We start from the raw sequence: 27288 nt of genomic DNA, 5'->3' as shown, positions 1-27288 counted from the left end.
GGTCAGGATAGTAGGTGGCTACAGATCACATAATGATGAGCATATTCATCATTGCATTCTGAGCATACTCAGAGTGTAAAACCAGGACCCGGGAGAGGCGGATAACAGTAAGCCAGGGGTGGGAGGAATAGTGTTGACAACAGTCACTTACTTGGACTGCAGTCCTGGTTTCTATGTTTTCCATGCTTCAAGTATGCTTGGGATGTGATGTTGAAAATGCCCAAACTCTGGGAGAAAGTTGTAGCTCATTATAGCTGTATTAAATAGGCTTCCTTCTTCGACTCTTCAACTATGGCCACAGCTTTGATAGTGCTCTCCTCCTCCCCCCCCCCCCCCAGGCCCAGTCGGTATTAGTGTATCTTGACGCCACCAGGAAGTCCTGGTGGAGTCAAGATTGAAAGGGGTTTCACGCCCCCTGTACCTGATTGGCTGGAATAGGTGGGTGTGCTGCAGGTGCTGGCAGCCAAGTAAGCAGAGGCTGTGGCTGCAACCCCGTTTTCTCTGTCGGCCGCCTTGAAGAAGGGAGCGTGTTGCTATTTAGGGCAGCACAATAGACCTTACCGGCGGCCGCCACAACAAGTTATTCCGCTGCAAAGCATGGAGGGCTGCACTTCCATGACTTCCAAGTCCCTGCAGGAGCTGCGCATTGCCACCTCTGAAATCCCCGCTTTGCCTGCAGAATACAACAACGCAGCACGATGCACCTTACACTGCTGAGCCGGGGTGGCCATGAGGAAACCCACAGCGCCCTGAAGCGGATTAGCCTGCGGCGGCACTGAAAGCGCTCCCTCCCCATCTGTTTCCTTACCCCTGGTTGCCATAACGCAGGATACAGCGGGGGACACAGCCGCCGTCCCGCAGACACTTGAAGCAGTAGGACACCTGGGAGGACGGGGGACAGCCGCTTAGCTGATGTAACAGCGCAGCAGGTGAGCGGCCCATTACACACACCAACACTCCTCACTCACTGAGTATGGCGCTTCCCCATGCAACTTAGCCAATTACAGGACCTTTGCTTCTTGACCCTATCAGGAGCTGGGGGTGTGAGAGGGGCATTCCTCCTGTCAAACCCTTAGTTTCCTGGTGACGTCAAGATACACTAATACCAGCCCAGTCTTGCCTGGTGTTTGTAGGGTGCTGATATCAGCCCTGTATGGGACAACATCAAATACACAATATGTAATAGTCAAAATCTGCTATGGGCATCACTAATACTTTTTGTGTTTTTACTTAAATAGCTCTAGTTTTCTAGTTTAAAAAGGCTCCTTTAAATACAGTTCTTTGACTTGTACCCTTCTGTCATAGTCATACCTATTGTACTACAAAAATACTGGATGACAGCTAATATGGCCAGTATTTTAGCCTTCATAGAGGGTACCTCCAAGCTTCCTCAGTGTTCTGCATGGAAAATCTCCATAGCTGTGCAGTGATACAACTGCATGGTTCAGGAAGCCGGCTCAATGTTGACTCAGCCTTCCATCCTTCCGAGGTCGGTAAAATGAGTACCCAGCTTGGTGGGGGTAATAAATGAATTACCTGAAAGTGCTGCGGAATAAGTTGGTGCTATACAACTAACAAGTCCCTTTCCCCCCACATGCCATGTATTGCTACATAACTAGTTGAATATCAAGAAACTGGTAAACTAAACCACAACACCTGTGGTACGCATGTTGCTTGTCAAACATCTTTCCCAGAGTGATATAAGTTAAAAAAAATGGACTGTGAAATTTCTAACAATATTAATAGCTTTTATTGAAGAAAATAGTGTCCAAATGCCATTTGCATGGCTTACTGCCATTTCAGAAAGAATCCAGCCTTCTAAATGTGGTTCTGCAGAATTTCTGGATTGGAGTATTGTGTGGCTGTAGTACAGCTGCTAAAATGTGTTTATATTATGATGTTTTCCCATGTTTTTCAAGTGGTTAGGTGCGATATTGGTGGCGTTCTCACTTTATTTGTTCATATATGCTGTGGTCAGATTTTTTTTTAATATCCATAGAACAATATTAAGAGTATTTTGATTTCTGTAACGTTGTTCAGTTCACTGACTTTATGATTAATACACAGTATGCTACAAATAGGGCATTTTCTCTGGCATTCTTTCCATAGGCTTCTCCACAGGACTTCGAAAACACCAGAAAAAAAATGATTGTTGCAAAATAAAAATTAATTCCACCTAAGAGACTTGTAGAAAACTCAGTTAAAAGTTCTTCAGACACATTGTGGTTTTTATATGCATTTTAATTGCAGAAAAAAATATGTCAAGGAAACTTTACAGCCATAAGATACCAGGTAGAAGGGAAGTTGGCAATTTAGTGGAGCTATTTCTATAACCTTGTACTGTGCTGATGTGGTCCAAAAGACTGAAATGGATTTGTCCTAAGACATAAAGCCCAAGTTATGTTCCAATACCATGACTGTATATTTTAGGAGGAGAGCTAAAACTCTTTTTAGTTACTTTTCAGATATAGTGTTATATATAGGAAAGTTGGATCGCGAGCCTATAGGAAGTGAATATTCCAGTGAGGCTAACAGCATCGCATAGAAAGTCAACTCAAGGACTAATATGTGCAGGTGAATTTTTTTTAAAATTTTAGGGTGAAATGTTCCCTAAACAGAATTAAATAATAAGATTCAAACCCAAATGCTAGGCCTAAATGTGTAACTGATTCCAAGGCTTGCATTGAGGAATAGGAGTTCTGTCAGCATCTGCATGGTGCTTGATTACTAAGAGCCCAAGAAAATAAAGTAAGAATGATTTTCCTATCTTCCTTGTTTTGTAAATAACATGGTCAAGCCATATGCTGTAAGGATTTCTCGCTGATCGGGTAATGAAACTAGACAAGCTTGAAAACCTTATTAGACATACAAAGTAGCTTCTCAGACAAATGCTTACATTTGCTAAATGCATCTCCCATTCTTTCACTTCAGACCCGAAGATGTTAAGCAAACAGCCACAAAAAATTATGCTATGTTAAAATAATTTCACATAATGGACGTTATCATCCTCCTTGGGTTTCCACTGACTGCAGATTTTTCATTATTCACATCTACCAAGTAAGAGGCATTAACTTCAACTGTTCCCAATTGAGTCTGAGAGGCCCTTCTTAATCATAGCATTGCAGTATCTGATTTGATACCTGACGGTAAGAAGTGAGGGAGCGCCAACAACTTATTAGACTTGTGAATATATTTCTAAAATGACGCAACAGCTGTGTTCATATGCATAACAGAAAGCCTTTGTAAATGGTGTAGATCATGGATCCTTCCAGGCAAGTTAGACTTGGCGATAGAGGCAAACGTTGAATGGCAAGGTACAGGGTAGGGTGGGATTATAACTAGAGATAAGCGAACGTACTCGGTAAAGCACTACTCGTCCGAGTAATGTGCTTTATCCGAGTACCTCCCCGCTCGTCCTGAAAGATTCGGGGAGCGCCGCTGCTGACAGGTGAGTTGCGGCGGGGAGCAGGGGAGAGCGGGCGAGAGAGAAGGAGAGAGAGATCTCCCCTCCGTTCCTCCCCGCTCTCCCCTGCAGCTCCCCGCTCTGCTGAAACAAAGGAGGTGATTAAATTCAAACCATAATACAAAAGAATGAATTTATGTTTTTTTATTTTATTTATTTCTAATTATAGTGTATTTTTGCAGTGTTGGATTTTAGCATATCACCTAAAACCATTTGATCTTTTCTGATTTTGTTTTCAATTTTTCAAAGTGACAATACTTTGGGGTCTATCAAAAATATGTATATAGTACAATGACATATGAATACATAAAAACACATATACTTACTTTGGTCCTCCGACACATTTTAGTGCATCGAATGATATAAGAATGTTATAGTTAGCAATCAAAGGCAGCAGTTTCGGCATCATCCAATGAAAGGTTGACAGTACACAAATAAATGTATATCATCACGTGATCATCATATATCTCATCACTGGGTTAGACAATCATCTTTTGTCTTCCCCAGTGATGCTTCCAATTTTTTGGATTCCATGTGATAATGATTCATGTCAGCCTTGTGTCCAACAAAACGGAGTTAGCCTTTGCTGACTTGGAAATGGAGTGGCCATGTAGCAGAGCAGTGCACAACCATTCATAAGTCTCCCTCTTTATTTTTTTTTCCAAATTGCATTTTATGGTTCCATGACATCAAAAAACAACTAATCAACGTGAAAAAATTAGGAAAATAATTAATTAATTTATTCAATTTGGAGAAGAGTTCCTGATTGTTAGCCTCTCTTATTCCTGACTTCTGCAATGTGTTGTATGACAGCTTAGGGGATGTCAGCTCAATGGATCACCACTAGAGATGAGCGAACGCGTTCGTCCGAGCTTGATATTCGTGCGAATATTAGGGTGTTCGGGATGTTCGTTATTCGTGACGAACACCATGCGGTGTTCTGGTTACTTTCACTTCCTTCCCTGAGACGTTAGCGCGCTTTTCTGGCCAATTGAAAGACAGGGAAGGCATTACAACTTCCCCCTGCAACGTTTAAGCCCTATACCACCCCCCTGCTGTGAGTGGCTGGCGAGATCAGGTGTTCGCCTAATATAAAAGTCGGCCCCTCCCGCGGCTCGCCTCAGATGCGGTGTGAGTTAGATGAGGGACAGTGCTGTTTATACCGGAGCTGCTGTAGGGAAAGAATTGGTAGTTAGTGTAGGCTTCAAGACCCCCCAAAGGTCCTTATTAGGGCCACTGATAGCTGTGTGTTGGCTGCTGTTAGCAGTGGGATTTTTTTTTTTCTCAAAGTCGCCTCTGCAGACCGTTGCACCTGGCATTAGGGACAGAAGTGCTGCATAGGCAGGGAGAGTGTTAGGAGTGAGTGTAGCCTTCAAGAACCTCAACGGTCCTTTCTAGGGCCATATTTATCCGTGTGCAGTACTGTCCAGGCTGCTGTTGGCTGTGCTGCATTTTTTTTGGGCTTCTCAAAATCGCCTCTGCAGAGCATTCCACCCTCCATTGATACTGCAGGGAAAGAATTGTATAGGCAGGGCGACAACACAGTTATTATTCATAGAATATACGCAGTGCTGCCTGTTGGTGGGAAAAACCTGAAAACAAATCTATTTGTCCAGCCTCTGTCCGTCCTAACGCCTGTGGACACGTGTGAGCTGCGTGAAAAACATTGCTAAATCATACGCACCCAGCTACGCTTTACTGCTGGCTTCGCCATTTGCTTTCCTTAATTGGGAAAAAAAATACCTGCTCTGCCACAGTTAATAACTCTGCTACCCTCACGTTCTGTGACACATAAGCAGGGACACAGCGCAGTTATTAAACTTCTCAGGTTCATTGAATATACGCAGTGCTGCCTGTTGGTGGGAAAAAACTGAAAAGAAATCTATTTGTCCAGCCTGTGTCCGTCCTTACGCCTGTGGAGACGTGTGAGCTGCGTGAAAAACATTGCTAAATCATACGCAGCCAGCTACGCTTTACTGCTGGGTTCGCCATTTGCTTTCCTTAATTGGGAAAAAAAATACCTGCTCTCCAAGAGTTATAATAACTCTGCTACCCTCACGTTCTGTGACACATAAGCAGGGACACAGCGCAGTTATTAAACTTCGCAGGTTCATAGAATATACGCAGTGCTGCCTGTTGGTGGGAAAAAACTGAAAAGAAATCTATTTGTCCAGCCTGTGTCCGTCCTTACGCCTGTGGAGACGTGTGAGCTGCGTGAAAAACATTGCTAAATCATACGCAGCCAGCTACGCTTTACTGCTGGCTTCGCCATTTGCTTTCCTTAATTGGGAAAAAAAATACCTGCTCTCCAAGAGTTATAATAACTCTGCTACCCTCACGTTCTGTGACACATAAGCAGGGACACAGCGCAGTTATTAAACTTCGCAGGTTCATTGAATATACGCAGTGCTGCCTGTTGGTGGGAAAAAACTGAAAAGAAATCTATTTGTCCAGCCTGTGTCCGTCCTTACGCCTGTGGAGACGTGTGAGCTGCGTGAAAAACATTGCTAAATCATACGCAGCCAGCTACGCTTTACTGCTGGCTTCGCCATTTGCTTTCCTTAATTGGGAAAAAAAATACCTGCTCTCCAAGAGTTATAATAACTCTGCTACCCTCACGTTCTGTGACACATAAGCAGGGACACAGCGCAGTTATTAAACTTCGCAGGTTCATTGAATATACGCAGTGCTGCCTGTTGGTGGGAAAAAACTGAAAAGAAATCTATTTGTCCAGCCTGTGTCCGTCCTTACGCCTGTGGAGACGTGTGAGCTGCGTGAAAAACATTGCTAAATCATACGCAGCCAGCTACGCTTTACTGCTGGCTTCGCCATTTGCTTTCCTTAATTGGGAAAAAAAATACCTGCTCTGCCACAGTTAATAACTCTGCTACCCTCACGTTCTGTGACACATAAGCAGGGACACAGCGCAGTTATTAAACTTAGATAATTCATTCACTAGAGGCAGTGGGGCCTTTCGTTTTCCAAAAAGGGCAAAAATTATATTTGGCCTGCAGTCTTGCGCCAATTTATTTCCTGCCTGGGAAATCTAATCACTGGTAATACAGCATGCTGAGGGGTAGGGGTAAGCCTAGAGGACGTGGACGTGGACGTGGCCGAGGACGCGGAGGGCCAAGTGAGGGTGTGGGCACAGGCCAAGCTCCTGATCCAGGTGTGTCGCAGCTGTCTGCTGCGCGATTAGGAGAGAGGCACGTTTCTGGCGTCCCCACATTCATCGCCCAATTAATGGGTCCACGCGGGAGACGGTTATTAGAAAATGAGCAGTGTGAGCAGGTCCTGTCCTGGATGGCAGAAAGTGCTTCGAGCAACCTATCGTCTACCCGCAGTTCTGCGCCGTCCACTGCTGCCAATCCGAATCCTCTGTCTGCTGCTCCTCCTTCCTCCCAGCCTCCTCACTCCACTACAATGACACCTGCTCAGGAGCGGGAACACTCCCAGGAACTGTTCTCGGGCCCCTGCTTAGATTGGGCAGCAGCGGTTCCTCTCCCACCAGAGGAGTTTATCGTCACTGATGCCCAACCATTCGAAAGTTCCCGGGGTCCGGGGGAAGAGGCTGGGGACTTCCGCCAACTGTCTCAACAACTTTCTGTGGGTGAGGAGGACGATGACGATCAGACACAGTTGTCTTGCAGTGAGGTAGTAGTAAGGGCAGTAAGTCCCAGGGAGCAGCGCACAGAGGATTCGGAGGAAGAGCAGCAGGACGATGAGGTGACTGACCCCACCTGGTGTGCAACGCTTACTCAGGAGGACAGGTCTTCAGAGGGGGAGTCAAGGGCATCAGCAGGGCAGGTTGCAAGAGGCAGTGCGGTGGCCAGGGCCAGGGGTAGAGGCAGGGCCAGACCGAATAATCCACCAAGTGTTTCCCAAAGCGCCCCCCCGCGCCATGCCACCCTGCAGAGGCCGAGGTGCTCTAAGGTCTGGCAGTTTTTCACAGAGACGCCTGACGACCGACGAACAGTGGTGTGCAACCTTTGTTGCGCAAAGCTCAGCCGGGGAGCCAACACCAACAGCCTCACCACCACCACCATGCGCAGACATATGATGGCCAAGCACCCCACAAGGTGGGACGAAGGCCGTTCACCGCCTCCGGTTTGCACCCCTGCCTCTCCCCCTGTGCCCCAACCTGCCACTGAGATGCAACCCCCCTCTCAGGACACAGGCACTACCGCCTCATGGCCTGCACCCACACCCTCATCTCCGCTGTCCTCGGCCCCATCCAGCAGTGTAGTTCAGCGCACCGTTCAGCCGTCGCTTGCGCAAGTGTTCGAGCGCAAGCGCAAGTACGCCGCCACGCACCCGCACGCTCAAACGTTAACCGTCCGCATCGCAAAATTCATCAGCCTTGAGATGCTGCCGTATAGGGTTGTGGAAACGGAGTCCTTCAAAAGTATCATGGAGGCGGCGGCCCCGCGCTACTCAGTTCCCAGTCGCCACTACTTTTCCCGATGTGCCGTCCCAGCCCTGCACGACCACGTCTCCCGCAACATTGTGCGCGCCCTCACCAACGCGGTTACTGCCACGGTCCACTTAACTACGGACACGTGGACAAGCACAGGCGGGCAGGGCCACTACATCTCCCTGACGGCACATTGGGTGAATTTAGTGGAGGCTGGGACAGAGTCAGAGCCTGGGACCGCTCACGTCCTACCCACCCCCAGAATTGCGGGCCCCAGCTCGGTGGTGGTATCTGCGGAGGTGTATGCTTCCTCCACTAAAGCACCCTCCTCCTCCTCCTCCTCCTCCTCTGTCTCACAATCAAGATGTGTTAGCAGCAGCATGTCGCCAGCAGTCGGTGTCGCGCGGTGTGGCAGCACAGCGGTGGGCAAGCGTCAGCAGGCCGTGCTGAAACTACTCAGCTTAGGCGATAAGAGGCACACGGCCCACGAACTGCTGCAGGGTCTGACACAGCAGACCGACCGCTGGCTTGCGCCGCTGAGCCTCCAACCGGGCATGGTCGTGTGTGACAACGGCCGTAACCTGGTGGCGGCTCTGCAGCTCGGCAGCCTCACGCACGTGCCATGCCTGGCCCACGTCTTTAATTTGGTGGTTCAGCGGTTTCTGAAAAGCTACCCACGCTTGTCAGACCTGCTCGTAAAGGCGCGCCGGCTCTGCGCACATTTCCGCAAGTCCCACACGGACGCTGCCACCCTGCGCACCCTGCAACATCACTTTAAGCTGCCAGTGCACCGACTGCTGTGCGACGTGCCCACACGGTGGAACTCTACGCTCCACATGTTGGCCAGGCTCTATGAACAGCGTAGAGCTATAGTCGAATACCAACTCCAACATGGGCGGCGCAGTGGGAGTCAGCCTCCTCAATTCCTTTCAGAAGAGTGGGCCTGGTTGGCAGACATCTGCCATGTCCTTGGTAATTTTGAGGAGTCTACCCAGGTGGTGAGCGGCGATGCTACAATCATTAGCGTCACCATTCCTCTGCTATGCATCTTGAGAAATTCCCTGCAAACCATAAAGGCAGCTGCTTTGCGCTCGGAAACGGGGGCGGGGGAAGACAGTATGCCGCTGGATAGTCAGGGCACCCTCCTGTCTATTTCACAGCGCGTACAGGAGGAGGAGGAGGATGAGGAGGAGGGGGAAGAGACAGCTTGGCCCGCTGCTGACGGTACACCGGCTGATTGCCTGTCATCCTTTCAGCGTGTATGGCCTGAGGAGGAGGAGGAGGAGGAGGATCCTGAAAGTGATCTTCCTAGTGAAGACAGCCATGTGTTGCGTACAGGTACCCTGGCACACATGGCTGACTTCATGTTAGGATGCCTTTCTCGTGACCCTCGCGTTGCACGCATTCTGGCCACTACGGATTACTGGGTGTACACACTGCTCGATCCACGGTATAAGGAGAACCTGCCCACTCTGATTCCCGAAGAGGAAAGGGGTTCGAGAGTGTTGCTATACCACAGGACCCTTGCGGACAAGCTGATGGTAAAATTCCCAGCCGACAGCGCTAGTGGCAGAAGGCGCAGTTCCGAGGGCCATGTTGCAGGGGATGTGCGTAGATCGAGCAGCATGTACATCCCAGGCAGTGCAACAGTCTTTAAGGGCCTGGCCAGCTTTATGGCTCCCCACCAAGACTGTGTCACCGCTCCCCAGTCACGGCTGAGTCGGCGGGAGCACTGCAAAAGGATGGTGAGGGAGTACGTAGCGGATCGCACGACCATCCTTGGTGACGCCTCTGCCCCCTACAACTACTGGGTGTCGAAGCTGGACACGTGGCCTGAACTAGCCCTGTATGCCCTTGAGGTGCTTGCTTGTCCTGCGGCTAGCGTGTTGTCGGAGAGGGTGTTTAGTGCGGCTGGGGGAATCATCACCGATAAGCGTAGCCGCTTGTCAACCGACAGTGCCGACAGGCTAACACTCATCAAGATGAACAAAGGCTGGATTTCGCCAGACTTCTGTTCTCCACCAGCGGACAGCAGCGATACGTAAGCAATACGTAGGCTGCACCCGCGGATGGAAGCTACGTTCTCTCTCACCATCCAAAACGGGGACATTTGTGCTTCATCAATCTGTGTCTAATATTCCTCCTCCTCCTCCTGCTGCTCCTCCTCCTGAAACCTCACGTAATCACGCTGAACGGGCAATTTTTCTTAGGGCCACAAGGCTCACTCAAATAATTTTTCAGAACAATTTTTATAAGTTTCAATTAGCTTAAAAGCGTTGGAACTTTAACTTGAACCAATTTTTCGTTACACTGGGCTGCCTCCAGGCCTAGTTACCACTTAAGCCACATTAACCAAAGCGATTAATGGGTTTCACCTGCCCTCTTGGCTGGCCATGGCCAATTTTTGGGATGTACATTAGTACTGTTGATACAGCAATTTTTGTGGGCCCTCGCCTACAGTGTAATCAAATTAATTTTTAGCCCACCTGCATTACAGCTGACGTTACCTCAGCTGTGTTGGGCAATGCAATGGGATATTTCTATGTACCGCCGGTGGCTTCCTGGCACCCACCCAGGCAGTGGGTCCACAGGGAGTTAAACCTACATGTGTCCACTTGTAAAGAACCCCAGTCTGACTGGGGCATGCAGTGTGGGCCGAAGCCCACCTGTATTACGCACGACATTACTACCTCAGCTGTGTTGGGCAATGCAATGGGATATTTTTGTGTACCGCCGGTGGGTTCCAGGGAGCCACCCATGCTGTAGGTGCACACTGAGTTTTTAATACATCTGTACACTTCTAAAGAACCCGTCTGACTGGGGCATGCAGTGTGGGCCGAAGCCCACCTGTATTACGCACGACATTACTACCTCAGCTGTGTTGGGCAATGCAATGGGATATTTCTATGTACCGCCGGTGGCTTCCTGGCACCCACCCAGGCAGTGGGTCCACAGGGAGTTAAACCTACATGTGTCCACTTGTAAAGAACCCCAGTCTGACTGGGGCATGCAGTGTGGGCCGAAGCCCACCTGCATTAAGCACGACATTACTACCTCAGCTGTGTTGGGCAATGCAATGGGATATTTCTGTGTACCGCCGGTGGGTTCCAGGGAGCCACCCATGCTGTGGGTCGACAGGGACTTCACAATAGGGAGTTGTACCTGCCTGTGTCTATGAATTAAAAAGCCCGGTCTGACTGGGGCATGCAGACACCTTGACAGAATGAATAGTGTGTGGCACATAGGTTCCCCATTGCTATGCCCACGTGTGCAGCTCCTGATGGCGGTGGCACAGGATTCTATTTCTCATTGCTTCTGTACAGCATTGTGGGCTATCGCTCCGCCACTTTTAAAGAGGGTCGCTGCCTAGCCGTGCCAACCTCTGCAGTGTATGCCTGAGGTCCCTCGTCATGGCAGACGCAATTCTAAATAGACATGAGCGTGGTGTGGCATGAGGGCAGCTGAAGGCTGCGCAGGGACACTTTGGTGTGCGCTGTGGGGGGGAGGGGGTGCGGTTGGGCAGCATGTAACTCAGGAGAAGTGTCAGTGGAGTGTCATGCAGGCAGTGATTGTGCTTTGTTGGAGGTAGTGTGGTGCTTAGCAAAGGTATGCCATGCTAATGAGGGCTTTTCAGAAGTAAAAGTTGTTGGGAGGGGGGGGGGCCCACTCTTGCCGCTATTGTGGCTTAATAGTGGGACCTGTGAACTTAGGATGCAGCCCAACATGTAGCCCCTCGCCTGCCCTATCCGTCACTGTGTCATTCCCATCACTTTCCTGAATTGCCCAGATTTTCACACATGAAAACCTTAGCGAGCATCGGCGAAATACAAAAATGTTCTGGTCGCCCATTGACTTCAATGGGGTTCGTTGTTCGAAACGAACCCTCGAGCATCACGGGAAGTTCGTTACGAATAACGAACACCCGAACATTTTGGTGTTCGCTCATCTCTAATCACCACCTTTCTGGTCATCCATTAGAATTCACTATTGCACACAAGACTCTGGTTCACACCAGCTTTTATTTACTTGCCTTTTTTGTTCACTTGTCTCTTCACAAGAGAACAAATCAGAGGACTTCACATAACACGGTGCATAAACAAAGAGAGTCCTAGGCCTGTGTGGTCACTGACGAAACACTCAGCACCCCTAGCTGACGAGAGTGCCGACCTAACGCCTGCCACCTCAAAAAGGGCTTGTTACTACCCTTTTGGGGTTCCTGACTCCCTAAGGCCAGCATTGCCTCTTATTCCCAGGCTGGGAGCCAAGACTGAGAGGCTCGCCTTCTCTTTAAGAGCAATCACAGGTGGTGCATATTTGGCTAGCTCCAAAACTGAAAATAAAACACAGACTGGCTGAAACTAGGCCCTCTAGTGATGTAAAATAAGCCACACCAGTAGCTGTACTGCTACAGTTGCTGGTTATAGTGTAAACTGTGTGCATTTGAATTCAGTATTCCTTGTACGCTTCTAGTATCTTGTTCATAGTCTACCTTTATTTTTTGGCAATGCAGTTTTGTTACTGCAGATATTTATAGTCCAGTCTTGTTTCTTAGCATTGTAGTTTTATTTTTTGTTTTTTCTGTTTGTATTTGTCTTTGCTTTGTTTCTTAGTTCACCTCTGCTCGATTTGGCTTTCTTGCCTCTGGGTCTTAGTGCCCTCTCATTGTTTGCCAGGGTCAGTGTTTCAGATAGATTTCCCATTAGGGATATATTTAGGGATGCTCAGGGACAGTGGTGTCAAGTGCTAGGGAATAAAAATGGAATATTGCATATATCCTTTAAAGTGGTATGTTTTTTTTTCTCCATGGCTGCTTTCAGTACATGTCAGCCAGGACTATACCATTTCCAGATGACTTACACAATTGTTTAGACATTTGGAGGTTTGGAGCATAGTAAGACATATGGTATTGTGTTCTCTTTCCAGTAAGAACTATTTCTTAAAGGGTTTATCCTACTAAAATAATTTATAACCTATCCACAGGTTAGATGATAAAGATTTGATGCCTGGGTTTCCAACTGCTAGGACTTCCAGGTATCACAAGAGTGGTGCACCTGTTATGATCAACAGGGGAACTCCTGTAACATTATAAACTTCTCACTTCTAAGTGCTATTTTGGCAGTTGTCAGGCAGTTTTCCCCACAGCCAAACAACTGAACTGGATCAGCTGATTTCCTCGTTTATGGCTAGAGAGGAGTTGCTATTGCTAGCCTTACTTTAAATATGGTATGAATGGAACACTATGCATCATTGATAGCTGACTATGGTGCACATACAACTTGGTTTGAATCATCTAATTCTAAGTCAAGTATTTTCTGTCTGTCTTGTCATTGTGATATACCTCTTGGGGTCCATGTCTAGCGCATCTGCATTCCTAGTTTGTATCATCATCATTTCCCCTCATCTGGTGCCATCCTTCACTTCCCCTTCCAACTAATGGTGAATCTCCATTTCTTCTGTATATTATAGTTCTGATGTGTGCTACATACAAATGTATTCCTCCTTAACTCGATTGGTTGCTATATAGTTATTGTAGCATGCCTAGGCTATTTGCATAGTCTTGTAGTTAATAGCATAAAGCGCCAAATGATTTGGCACATTATAAATATAGATGTATCACAAACATTTGTTTGGCATTGAGTACATCTATATATTTTCTTGTGATGTCCAGCTGTATGCAAATAGGTTCTTATGCAGTCCTGAGATATCTAAGTAAGGTTTGGCCATTTAGCATACAGTTAATGTTAGTTAGTTAAAGTTAGCTCCCTTAGTTAATGGAGCAGTGGTGCATATCATAATCATGACTCTATTTACTTCTATATTAATGAGGGAGATAGCCGAGTTCATTGCTGGGCCATTTCTATAGACAGTGAATATAGAAGTGTCTCATGCATGAGATCTGTAGCTCCATTTACAAAGGCGGATTCAAGGTGTGCCATTCTTATGATTCCTGGTGGTTGGACCTCAGCGATCAGACATGGATAGGTGATGAAGGATTTTTTTTGTGGAATAACCCTTCAAGTAGTACTACTGTATATTAATCATTACTAAAGCAAGGATTTGAAACTGACATGTGACTTTTGCATATACATAACTCTTAATGGATTGACATTTGACATTTAATATTAGCTACTACATACACTATATGGACAAAAGTAATGTAGATAAAGAGTTCAACAGCAGCACCTGTTTTCAGGCAATATATGCCGGTTGCAGCGAATCGTGTGCACGTTAACCCACCGGGGTCGGATCCGCTTCCCCAATTAAACGATCCAAGTAAAGCAAAGTATGAACAGCACAATTGGTGGAGTAATAAAAATGTACATCCCCAAGGATGTCTCTTTATTTCTCCATAGGCATAATATGGACAAACGTTTTTAGACACTGGATGTTTTGCAGAACAAGTGCTTTCTCATTCTATTTAGTAAGGTGTCGGCCCTCCTTTTGCTTTTATTACAGCGGTAACCCATGGAGGCGTACTTTCCACAAGTTCTCTGTAAGTCAGGGCAGGAATAGCTCACCATTCTTCGTCCAAGGCTGTGAGAAAAGATTGTTGTGAGGATGGGCGTGGGTGGCGGTGTCGTACCCATCGCTCCAGTTCGTCCCACAAATCGGATGAGTGAATAGTTATTACAAAATGAGCAGCTTTTTATTTTTCCCGTGCCCTTCCCAGCATAACATTCGGCAAACTCAGTTTTTGCAGATTTGCTGATTTTCTGCAGTGTCCAAATACTTTTCGTCCATATAGTGTATCTTCCTCTAGACATGCTGAACTCATATCTTATACTCTCTTGTAGATGTAGACTTTTATTTTATAAATACAGTAAAATTGATTTCCTGATTGCTTACATCTTCTTAAGAATCTTTAATGCCACCTATGGATAACATATTTGCTCTAGTCCATGACTAATAGAAAGTGGTTTCATCTACACTTTATCTTGCTCTAATTCTTCCAGTCTCTGGTGACCATAAACAGTCCAAACTTAAGGTATTCCCTGTTTAATTGAAATGGTTCCAAACAAATAAATGCGTTAATTTGATGTTTTTCCTTCAGGAACAGTTATTCTAATTCTTTTAAAGGACCAAGGTAAAAATATGAGTGAAGGGTTCCCAAACTTCACACAAATTAGCATAGAATGTGCCAATGGCCCAGTATATGATGATATTTGTCTAACTTGGACCAACCTCCACAGAAATTATACCGATCATGTTGGAATTAATGGTGCACCTTTTGTTTTTTGCTATACATGAACAGTTGGTTGGTTGTATATGGTAACATCGGATTATCTTGGTTGCTATCATTTGACAATGATTCGATGCACTGTTGAATATTGAGGCAGGAGGATAGTTATAGAGCATGCAATGGAAGCAGTTGTATTCTCTATCTGGTACCTTGCTGGACCCAAAGGCCCTTCTATCACACAAAAAAACAACATTATTATTATAAAAGGCACCTGGTGAGTGGGAAGTCTTATTACTCTTTGCGTTGGGCATGGGAGCTCCAAATTACTCCTCTCTCTCAGAGCTAAATAATATGGGAAATAATATGAACATTCAACAGTAAATATACAGAAGAGAGAGACATATTTAACAGCTAAATGCTGAAATGTTCCCGGACTTACAACTCACACGGACATCAAGATGGTCTTCTTGATAAGCCCCATGCAGCTATGATTGAGTTCTGTTGTGTACCGAGTTGTTCTGCGCATGCACAACATGTATTCTAATGAGAACATTCTGGCGATTCCAAGTTTCAGAACCTTGAAGGAAAAGAATTAGCATTACAATGCATTATCCAGCTCTGTCACATTGATAGTTGCCACTGTCAGACAACAATATCAAGAAACTTCCAGCTTTCTTTGGATCACAGAACCCGTGCAGATGACAGATTGTGAATGCAGATTTTAACCGTGCTGTACATAATTCAGAGCTATTTCAGAAAGTCTTTCACATCCCTAAGGATTTGTTTCTCCTGCTTTCTAATCCTTTCTGCAATTATTGGTGAGGTTAAGTGATCTCAACTAAAAAAGCGTAATACATATACTGATTCCCACACTGTTCTGCTGCTCAGAAAGATAATATACAAGCGGCCAGGATGGCAGCCAGAAAACATGTACTGCATGCTATACAAAAGTATTGTGTGGTGCTTTTCTGCCTTTTTAGATATGGGTGGCAGGCATGGAGAGTAAAATTTCATTTTAATGTTCTTTTCTTCCATCAGATGAATACATTGAGTGTTCAGTCACTTTACATTTGACACTTTGTGCAGCCATTCATGCTGAGACCTTGAGATTCTTGTGATTTGATTTTTATGGCCAATTGCCCCTTTGTAGTTTTACACATTAAATTTTTCAGAAACAATCCAAATTTGATCACAGTAAATTGAAGAGATTGTCATGAATGTTAATCAGTCTATTAAAATAGGCTCATCATAAGTTGTCTTTGGCTTACACCTGTTTCCCCAACTGCTATGGAAGTCAACTAAAGTTCTTAGTTTAAAGTCTCCTCCCCAAATTTTATGCCCCAATTTTTCTCTAAGGAACCTTATCGGCTGACATCAGGACTCCTCGCTATTTACTTGATCAGTTGGTTCATTCTAGATAGAAACGGGAATCCGCTGTGTTGCCTATGGTGCTGCACCAAACCTACTTGTCTTTTGATATAAGAAGATCACAGGACTGAGCATCACAGAGGTCAATGGCAACATGATGCTAATGTACATGTACAAGCTCTCAAACCGTAAGACTACGTGTATAAGCTGTGTGTGTTCTAAGCTATGTATGACCTTAACATTGAAATCATAGGAATATAGCATCTCAAAATGAGAACACACTGTACTTTTTAATCATGGGCGCAATCAGGGAGATTTTCTTACGGCCGATTGCACTAAAATTTTGACCTGAGATCAACAAGAGTCGATCTAAGATCAAGTAGACACACATTGCCTAATATAGTTTAGTCCATAATTGTGGTTCAAATCAAAGTTCGATTTGATCTCCTAATTTTGGCAGATCAGATTTGTTGATCTAATATCAAGTGACAAAATTCAACATGGCAGATTAGGCTTTGATAGGCTTTTCCTGGGTGGTGAAATTACATCTATGTTTCCTGTTGGTAGCGTTCATGTTTTTACTATTGATATGAATGCTGGGAAGATCATCTGCCTACAGTGACCTTTCAGCATGTGTGATATATTTTGTTTAGGTAGAAGCTTTGATTGCAGATCAAGTGAACTTGGTTTTGCAAATCTTAGATCAAAAAATGTTAGTGCATTACTTTTTCCCTTAAACCAAGTTCTACAGCTGATCGTAGTTTAACTAAACCGGGATCAACAGCATGGTTGGTGAACCAGCCCTTTGTAAAAGGTGCTAGAATTGTGTTGCAAATTAATTAAAATACACCACATGTAGTCATATTCTTTTATTCTCAGTTATCTTGAAAAGCATTTAGGCCTCGTTCAGACAAACATGGTTTTCATACTTCTTCGGCAGCGTGTAAACCACGCTTCTATAGCAACCAATAGGTTTCTATGGAAGGGCTCACACAAAACCTTTTTACCAGCGCAGAATCTGCGCTGGTAAAAAAGATAGGACAGCGAGTGCCGACTGGCCTGTCAGCTCTGTGCTGTGCTGCTTTCCATGGTGCTGACCATCGACTCCTATGGAACCCATGGCAGCACGGAAATGTGAATGGGCTGCTCCGTGGAGCACAGATCAGCTTGTTCACCGCAGAATTCCAGCAGCTTGTAAACCACACTCATGTGAATAAGACCTTAGAAAGGGGGTCTGGCTAATGGGAGGGGTAAAATGTACAAAATTGTCATTGTTTCTGTACCACTGTTATTGTGCAAATTCATGATGTCATGGCTTATGATGGAAGCCATGACTCTGCAATGGATCCAAACCATGACCAACAGATCTATTGACTTGTAATGTGGCCTGAGTTCCACAAGGTTCTGAAACATTAAACTATTCTTGATGTCAAAACTGAAGGAAACCCAAACAGAATCCCCAGAGTGAACAGGGTCCCACTTATACAGTATGCCTCCCCTTTTAGCACATATTGCTGTGCTGCTGATCCCCGCTGGTGATATATATGTTTCAATGTTTCCTTTTTCTGTTAACATAGTGTCTTCATCCCAAACTCTCCGCTTCTCTTGTTCTCTGTCATATACTTTTAAAGACCGTTGACAATACATATCTGACAATGTTTTCTATATTATAAAATCATTCTACATCTAGCTTTTAATAAGGTTCTTGTGTCTAAAGTTGCAAAGCAAAATGTGCAGTAGCTACAAATAATGGCATTTTTAGGTATATTGAATTAGAGCAAATGTATAACTGCATTTAAATGTAGCCTTCAGAAGTGCACCTGAGTATTTTATTAGACCGGCAGAAGAAATGTTTTGCTCTGCAGAAATGCAACTACTATAACTGGAACTTCTCCTATAATCTTCACAGAACTGAATAGAATCAGTAGGTCCTTATATTGTGTTGATAACCTATCCGTAAAGACATAGTGCCAGAAGGTAAATTAGCGACCCTTTAGCTTTAGGGGATATTTCATTGTAGATTTATTACAGTAGATACAAAAATCCCCTAAACATTGTGCTATTGCATTGATGTGTATGAGACGTAAATGCCCCATCAGTGATGTAAAATAGCATGATATAGCACAATGCTACTAATAATAATGCAGTAATTTTCATAATAGGTGGCACTTCTCCTTTATTACCATATGATTATGTTTAACTTGATTGTTAGTTTAATTCTGTAGCTAATATAATGTGGAAAATGAGAAGACATTTTGCCTAAAATAAGCATAATTTTATAAGCAAGCCAGTTATGTGATGCTTTATAGTATTAATAAAATTGAAAAGACAGGTGGGAAATTTGCCATAAAATTTGGTTTATATGCTAGCAAAGAATTTACAATTCTCTCTGCTGGTCACGGCTTTAATGTCAATTCTTTGTCTTATTTCATTTTGTAGGTTAACAGGTTTTCATCTTCCAGCTCCAATTGTGAGTAGTGGAAACCTCCTATCCCTGCGGCTGGAGTCAGACTACGCAGTCAGTGCTCAAGGCTTCCGCTCCACCTATGAAGGTCAGAATTATGTCAAATTAGAAAACTGATACTGAGATTGTTTGATGAAAACATAATATTCCAGCGAAGTCTCTTTGAGATGACCAACCTGAATTGTATTGTAAATTGATCTTCTACGGGGATGGCCTTATCAAAGATCATGGCCAGTATGAATATGTCACAGGAAATCTGGTCTGGATGAGGGGGGTCTTCTCAAAGAGGTGGTCTTTTAAGAAGTTTTCATTGTATATATACTTTGTCTTTGTAATATAAATAATACTACTATCATATAACTTGTATTTACTATTAATGTTCTTAAGTTTTATAGAACAGTCTGAACTGTATCTATTTATGTGTGTAACTAACTATTTTAGATAGATTACCAGTAAATCATTCTGTGCCTTCTTGTTATATGATTAAGCCATATGACCTTTACAACCATTTTTAATTGCTACAGTGCAGGTAATATAAAAAAGCAATAATATTGTTTCCAGCAGTTTTGAACAGAGGGCAGGTCACACAAGCACACTGCTGCTCCGTTCAGTCAATGGGCCTGCCAGAGATAGCCGAGTACAGTGCTTGCCTATCTCCAGTAGTACCATTGAAGTGAGAAGGATGAGGGAAACAGGATCATAGGGGTCCCAGTGTGTCAGACCCCTACTGATCTATTAGCTTTCACCCACCCAATGGATAGGTGAAAACTTGAAATTTCATAAACTAAGCATTATACCCCTTTAAAGAAGTTGTCTGTAATGAAAAAGCATCACTGTTGACCATGGGCCATGCTTGGCACTGCATTGTAATCTCGCAAAAGTGGTTGACCACCTTCAATAAAATATCCAAAATGCCCCAGACAATAAATGGAGCCAAAAATACTGTAAATTGTTTCAAGCAAAATGGTAAGTCTTTATATGTAATTTATTTGACCCCTGTGCGTCAACATGTTCCAGTATTAGTGCTCTCAGCAGCAGTCTTGTGTGGCCAGGACTTCAGGAAAAGGGAAAGTACAAATCCCAGCATGCATCCCTGCAACTGTCGTCAGAGTCATAGATATCTAACTTGAATATTCTGTTGTGAACACAGCAGCTCACTAGCACCTCAGCAAGGTACCCTCCTCCTCTACTATTTCCGGTTGTTTCTGCAAAGTATTACAAAATGGATTCTCCTAGTTCTCTCTGTAAATAAGCTCACCTCCAAAACTACCATTAATATGTACATATACAAATCTGATATATATCTAAAGATGTATCTCTGGTCTCACATATACGTATACACACATTACACAAAGTTTACATGTTACACAAATAAATACTCCCATTGAACACATATAGACACATTACAGACATGCATGCACTTTACACATGGTATACATGCATAGACATATCACAGATATCTTCACATTCATATAGACACATCACAGATATCTACACGTTACACTCATGTACTTATCTCAACTGATGTCTAGGCATCATGCAGGACAGCAGTAGTGGAGCCATAGGGCCAGATGGAGGTAAGCAGAGGACAGGATGGAGTCTCTCTATCTTCCTCTCCTATTGTCTGAATCTCTCCCCCTTTGTGGCCCAACTGCTGAGCTGCTGAAGCATTACAAGGCAGGAGAGGAGAAGGGATGCAGAAACTTTGAGACTGGAGATAAGGGAAAGTAAAAGCAAGAAGAGGAGCAGGAAAAGCAGCCCAAGCCACTCAACAGAGGACCCAGGGCTGGTAGACGGAGCCTCTATCCATGCAATTTCTTCTGCTGTAAACATGGCACATGATCAGAACAATTATGAATGTGTGAATTCACATGGCCCTCCATCTCGACCATTTTCGGGACATGGATTGCTCTGAACCAGAGGGCTTGGCATTCCGAATCAGAAATGGAGTTCAGAACCTCATATAGACATATATTAGTTATTCATGTTCCTGCCTCTCACAGATTAGAATATTGCCAACATAAAGTGGCACACCCCTTTAAGTTCAAGTGAATGGTGTGAGCTGCAGTAACAGATGCAGCCTGTAAAAAGAATGGCACTGTTTCCGATAAAAGCAAACAATTTTTCCTAATCTCAGTCAATGGTGTCAGGAATCCAAACATGTTTCTGCACATTTAAGGGATGTCAGTAGAAATGAATTCTCATTTTGCACCATACTGCAAATTAGTACAACATCCCCAAAGATAACTTGTGCAGCATATTGTGCATTGTAAATATTTAGTTTTATATAACTGACAAGAAGAAAACTTTACCTCCAGATAGAACACTATGGCATTACTCATTAGTTTTATGAGTTACATTTAAGGACAAGTAGCTATGTTTAGACTTTTGGTTTAGCGAGCTTCACCGCCATTCAAAATGATCATCCAACACTAGCAGAACGAACAGGTGTATCAGACATCTGGTGTACATTACAATGAATTATTGTTATTATTTTTGAGTGAATTAATTGTGCTGCAAGCCATCTTTTCCTCAGTGCTGTTTTAATTACCATAGTCGCCTGTTGATCGAATACTACAGCTGTTATTAATATATGGAAGTTCCAGTGATAGAACAAGACTTCTTAAGACCTGGGTTAGCTGACTTGGTCATATGCTAACATCTAAGACTGCGTCTACGGTAGATATTACTGAAAACTATAGATGTACAGTATGCAGACATAGAATATCATTCCTAGATGAACCTTCAATTAGTAAACTAGCGCTTAGTCTAAAGCAGGAAGGTCAGTGAAGTGACACAGAAGCATCTGCTCGAATGTAGCAGCTCACCGCTGCCTATCAACCGGGCTACCGGATACCAAATTTACAAAGTACAATGAGAAGTATCTCATGCTTGTTTATTTCCAATATGCATCACTAATATCTCCTGTCCATCAAATATGGAGGAGTTCTGGAAGTGCGTAGGGACCCACTGAGTTTTAAGGTATAAAACAACTTAACACAACATAATTTTATAGGATTAACCCAATGCACTGCAATTTCGGCTTCACAGATTCCAGTACACAAATAAATATATCAAATCTTGTGCTAGATTAGCCTCATGTAGATCATGCTTTCTGATATTTATTCATTTCACAGTTTTGGCAGCAAAATGGGTTCATTTTTTATTATACATATCATGTTAAATTCTGAGCAAACAAGGCGGTAATTGCTTTCACGTACTTCTGTCTTCTCAAGTAGACTATTGCATACACTGTAAATCCACCTTCTTGTTTATTTTCTCCTTTCTCATCTCTATTGATACATGTGACTATCCTTACACAGGCAACTAGATACACACAACCTTGTATTAATAACGTTAACACTTTTCATTCATTTAGGGCCTTGTATGCGCAAATACACTCCCGCAACACAGCATATTTGCGAATGAACAAGGTTTGGAGATGGCAATAATTAGGCTGTTGTGTGAGTGTCTGCATATAGTACTGTAATTTTGGGGCTCGCAGGGCCAGTTCACACATGTGTGACACTCCCTTTCCGTGCTCTTTACTAGCTATTAAGGCCTACTAAGGGCCAACTGTCTTCTTTTTCCTGCATTGTACACCAGGTCACATTCTTCCCCTTGCTTTTTTTGAATCTGCCATAGACTTCTATGGCAGTTTAGCTGCATTAAATGCAAAAAGATAGGGCAGGTACTATCTTTTCACATGCATAAGAAATGCGTGTGCGAAAAACACGAGAACGCGAGGATGAGCCCATTGTAATCAATGGATTCTATTTGCCCCATTTTGCGGACGTGATTTTTGAGCGCATAAAAATGTACACAAACATGTTTGTCTGATTAAGCCCTTAGGAAGACCTTTATAAGAAGCACCAACCTATATGACAACGATCAGTTCCACGTTCCTATCAGTATAAGGGCACAGTCACCAAAAGTGTTCTTTGGTTACATGTCATACACACATACTCTTGGAACATTTAGTGCTCAGTCACACGGGCGCATCCAGGCGCCGATATGCCCGTCTTCCTGCAGGATAAGACGGCCGCACTGCAGGTACGGACGATTCTCCACACCGCTGGCAGAAAGAACACATGACCGGCTCCATTGCCGGTCATGTGTTCTTTCTTCCGGTGCTGTGGACAGTCGTCCGCACTGCAGGTGTGGCCGTCTTCTTCATGCAGGAAGACGGGCGCATCGGCGCCTGGATGCGCCCGTGTGACTGAGCACTAAATGTTCCAAGAGTATGTGTGTATGACATGTAACCAAAGAACACTTTGCTGCTAAAAATAATGCACACAAACTCGCAGTACTGAATGAAATGATTTCAAATAGATACCCACATAATAAATGAAAAAATTAGCAGTAACAATATCTTAAAAGATTAATACTGTAAAAGTTGAGCATATCTAGAATCCAAACATTTTTTTCTAGCAAACAGGAAGCTTTTCTTCCACTTAAACATGACATTTAAATTTCAAAAAGTTTATTTTAGGCTGGTTTCACATCTTTGTCAGCGCCTCCGGCCAGACGTTCCATCACAGGTGCAGCTGAAAACACCGGAAGAAAAAAACGCTGCATGCAGTGCTTCCATCTTCCACCCAAAAGCCGGGCAGCTGGGCGAAAAAGCGGGCAGATCCAATTATAGTCAATAGGGTCCACGGGGTGCTGATTGGGTCTGTCCAGACATGGAGCAGTTCAGCCACGAGGATTCCCATTTCCTGCTCCCAGACAGAAGCAGGAAAGTAGAATTCCCAGTGCAGACATGAGAGCACCCTTATATCTTTGTCATCTTGCAAAAGTTATGTTCATTTGATGATAACAGCAGTTAAATATAACATAGCAAGTGTTAACATTCAAGTACAGATGTTGCAAGTGATAGAATGATAAGGCTCTGTCCAACACCACACATAGGTAACAGATAAGTCCTTGTAATCACCAGAGACTGGTGGACCACCACCACAAGCGTTTAAGTAATACATCTCGCTATATTAAAAGTAAAACCAATAAAAAGTTATAAAACTTACACAGGCTTCAAAATCGAACGACCTTGTAGCGCTACAAGATGCATGTATGCGAAGCTCATGGTTTCCAATGGGTTCTTTCAGGCTACAAAACATCTCTCATGTGACTGAACCCATTGGAAACCATGGGCTTCACATACATGCGTTTTTGCCTGTGTGAATATGGCCTCAAAATCAAAGTTTTTAGTTTTAGTTTGCAGCCATTATTTGTCTTCATCCATGAATTAGCAAGGACCTGCACTGAAGAAGAATCACTGACCAACTTAATTTTCCATATGTTTTTGTTTTCCATAAATATAGACTTTAATCTATTAAAAAATCATCTTTTTTCTCACTGGTGGATTAGTAGCCTGTACTTTATAGTCTGTCATCCTTGCTGTAATAGAAATATGCCCTACATACACTAACTTCCTGCTGAACCTGTGATGGTCTTGTGTCTATAAATGCTTCCGATTGGAAAGGCCATCAAAAGAGGCGGAGTTGCAGGGAGCAGTAGTCTGAACCAATGAGGAGACTGGAGGTGTGTCTCCCAAAATCACTTATGAGACAGAGTGTGTCTCCCTGAACTAATCATGAGATTAGGATGTCTGTGTGCAAACCAATGATGTGTCAGGAGGTGTGTCTCAGACTACCTTAGACTCCCCGTAGGCACTGTAGCTAAACTATAGTCATAGATCACAGCTCTACGCTAACAGAGCTGAGCTTAAAAAGAAGTCAATGAGCCAAGCAATGAGGAGAAAAATAGCAGGTAACATGCCATATGAGTACTTACATATATTGGTTTTGAGGTCAGAAACAACTCTATTGTACAATACCCCATAGATTTAATGGTAGCTAGTAGTCTTTGAAAGCAATGATCACCCATGCTGTATTCAACATAACCATTGATAATCTCTAATTTACTGTATGTAAGACATAAAATGGGTTAATTTCTCACGAATTTTATTGAAAACATTCGTAAATGTATTTTACAAATGTTCTAATATGAATTTTTTGCAAATACGCTTTCATTTCCAATATGTAGTTTTGTATGAAATACTTCTGTAGGATGTTATCTACGGTAACACACTTAGCATAATAAGATTTCAATGATGGTTTTCTTGAGATGCCCATATTCTCCAGGTCAGGTAACTCTGATTCTCAAAGTTTTCAGGTCAAGCTGTATCGATTCACAAGTCAATGTTCCTTATTCTTAGTAATGGATGTTGCAATATTGGTAGAAATAATGAAGTACCCGTACAATGAAAAGTTTAGTTTTAGTACAAACGTCAAGGTAATTTGAGGCAAGACTTCCTCTGTCCAAACAGAATTCCTTTGCCACCTATTTCTGAAATCGTAGTCTGATAGATCAGTAATCGGTGATATTCAGTAGTGTAGTGAAAGGGAGAGCAATTCGCTCCCTTTAGCAATATAATAACTTTTAAGTGGGTTAGATTCATGATAAGTAGCAATTTACAGTGGCCTTCTTCTACGGCAAATTCTTTTCCGCTGTAAGTCAAGACTCACTTTTGCACATCTAGGGCATATCATTTAGATATAATAAGTCAAAGGTAATCATAATTGGGAGTCTGCCAGCTGGTACCTCCACTGAAAGTTGGAATGAAGAGCTCATGCCACTCTTCCAAGTGCTCTATTTGTTCTGACTTTTGCACAGAGATCTACAGAACTTTGTCTTATTAAGGTTAATGGGAAAAGCTAAATGCCAAGAGACACGACACTTAGAAGAGTTTAGAAGGCCCCATCATTTGATGCTTGGTAATGTATCAGCTGAGAGGTCTAAACTGATGACCTCTTCTCTTTCGGAAGACATATAGAAAACATAGGCCTTCTTTATGAGTATTATGACAGTGATTTATGAATTAAGTTCGGTTCCTACTAACTTTCTTCTGATTTTGATGCTGAAATGTATCATTTTTTTCTGCACAGAGTACTGGCATTATGTAGACAACAGGGATCCTAAGAATATGCCCATCTGTTCAGAGGGAATATTTTTAGGGACAATCTTTTTAAACAACTATTTTAAAGTTAGATACATTAGGCATTTTTATTTACCAAGTTGGCCAAATTAATGTTTTCCCACAGCATAGGGCTATTGATGATTTGTTATACGGGTTCTATAGCTTGAAGTATGTCATTTACTCCATTTAATGTCAGAAAGACTGCACAGAAAATTTGCAGCAAATCCAGCCTGTGTGGACATACCCTAAATGGTCACTAACTTTTAAAGCAGCTTGTGCCTATATGATAGCCAGCGTGATAGTTAGCAAAACTGCAATTTACTTTCTGGCCACTCCATTTTGCCTACTGCTTGCTATCAAATGTGTTACTGGAGATAGTACTATGGCAGAACAGGAAGTTGAGGAGAAGTATGAATTATCATACCCATTGAAGTCTAGGTGAGCAGAGGTGAAGAGGAGGGAGAGACACACACACAGACATTCAACAGCAGTTATGATAAGTAATGCTGAATTATCTGCTGCTATTTATTCACACCCCCACTGCTCAGTCCTGCTGTAGACAAATGTAGAACAGAATCTGCACTTCTGTACACAAACAGTCTAGAGAACAAAGAACAAAGCACAGTAGCCACAGTGTAAATGTATATAGCTAGATAGATATAGATGTATATATATCTTCATAGTTCCCTTGAATCCATGATTTAAAAAAACTCTTGTAGTATTTAAAGAGGCTACAGTTGAGTGGGTTCAAGAAAACATGGTTGCTTTTTTAAAAATAATTGTGCCACATTTCTCTGCGGGTTCAAAGAGATACTGCTCCCCTAACAGAGTTGTACTGCAATACCAGGCACAACTCATAGCAAGATGTGGCACTGTTTCTGGAATAAATCAGCCATGTTTTCCTAATCCTGCACAAGCCCTTTAATATTTAGGAAATGAAAACGAACCCTTCGGAGTATATCACTTCTTTAATATAGGTCAATCTGCTTTTTATTCTACTGTATTTTCCTTGAAGCAAACATTCCAGCATTACAATTCTGAAAACAGAAAACCACACTGATGAATGTCCACGGCCAGAACACAGAAGAACGGACATTCTATTACACTGACACATGCATTCTTTTCTAATTAGAGCTTAGCCTAGTGCACATTTTTCGAGTTTGATCTGATATAAGTAAATTCTCTTTCTCATCTTGACCTGTTCCCCTTTTGACCTAGAAGCTATAAAATCATCACGTATGGAAAAGATTGCACTGAGAAAAACATCCTGAGAATTGCGCATTCTAACAGCTGGATTTGGAGAGCAGTGCCAGTTTAAGTGGCCGTGAATCTTCTCAAGATGGCTTACAGGCATTAGGATGCCTAGTTCTCTTGGCGTGCCAAAATCATTTATATTTGGAACAGACTTAATCTTTGCTAG

The 27288-nt window shown here is 43.4% G+C and overlaps 1 protein-coding gene across 1 annotated transcript in view; it reads left to right on the top strand.

Annotated features, from left to right (window-relative positions):
- Positions 1-27288, top strand: part of CSMD2 (CUB and Sushi multiple domains 2) — a 948969-nt gene that overhangs the window by 241863 nt on the left and 679818 nt on the right. The window contains exon 3 of the mRNA XM_066586981.1: positions 18865-18977. Coding sequence (XP_066443078.1) covers positions 18865-18977 — 113 coding nt within the window. The remainder of the gene's footprint in view (positions 1-18864; positions 18978-27288) is intronic.

This window comes from Eleutherodactylus coqui, chromosome 1, assembly GCF_035609145.1.
Source record: "Eleutherodactylus coqui strain aEleCoq1 chromosome 1, aEleCoq1.hap1, whole genome shotgun sequence".
In the NCBI taxonomy this organism is placed as follows: domain Eukaryota; kingdom Metazoa; phylum Chordata; class Amphibia; order Anura; family Eleutherodactylidae; genus Eleutherodactylus; species Eleutherodactylus coqui.
This window is presented reverse-complemented; position numbering and strand designations above follow the sequence as displayed.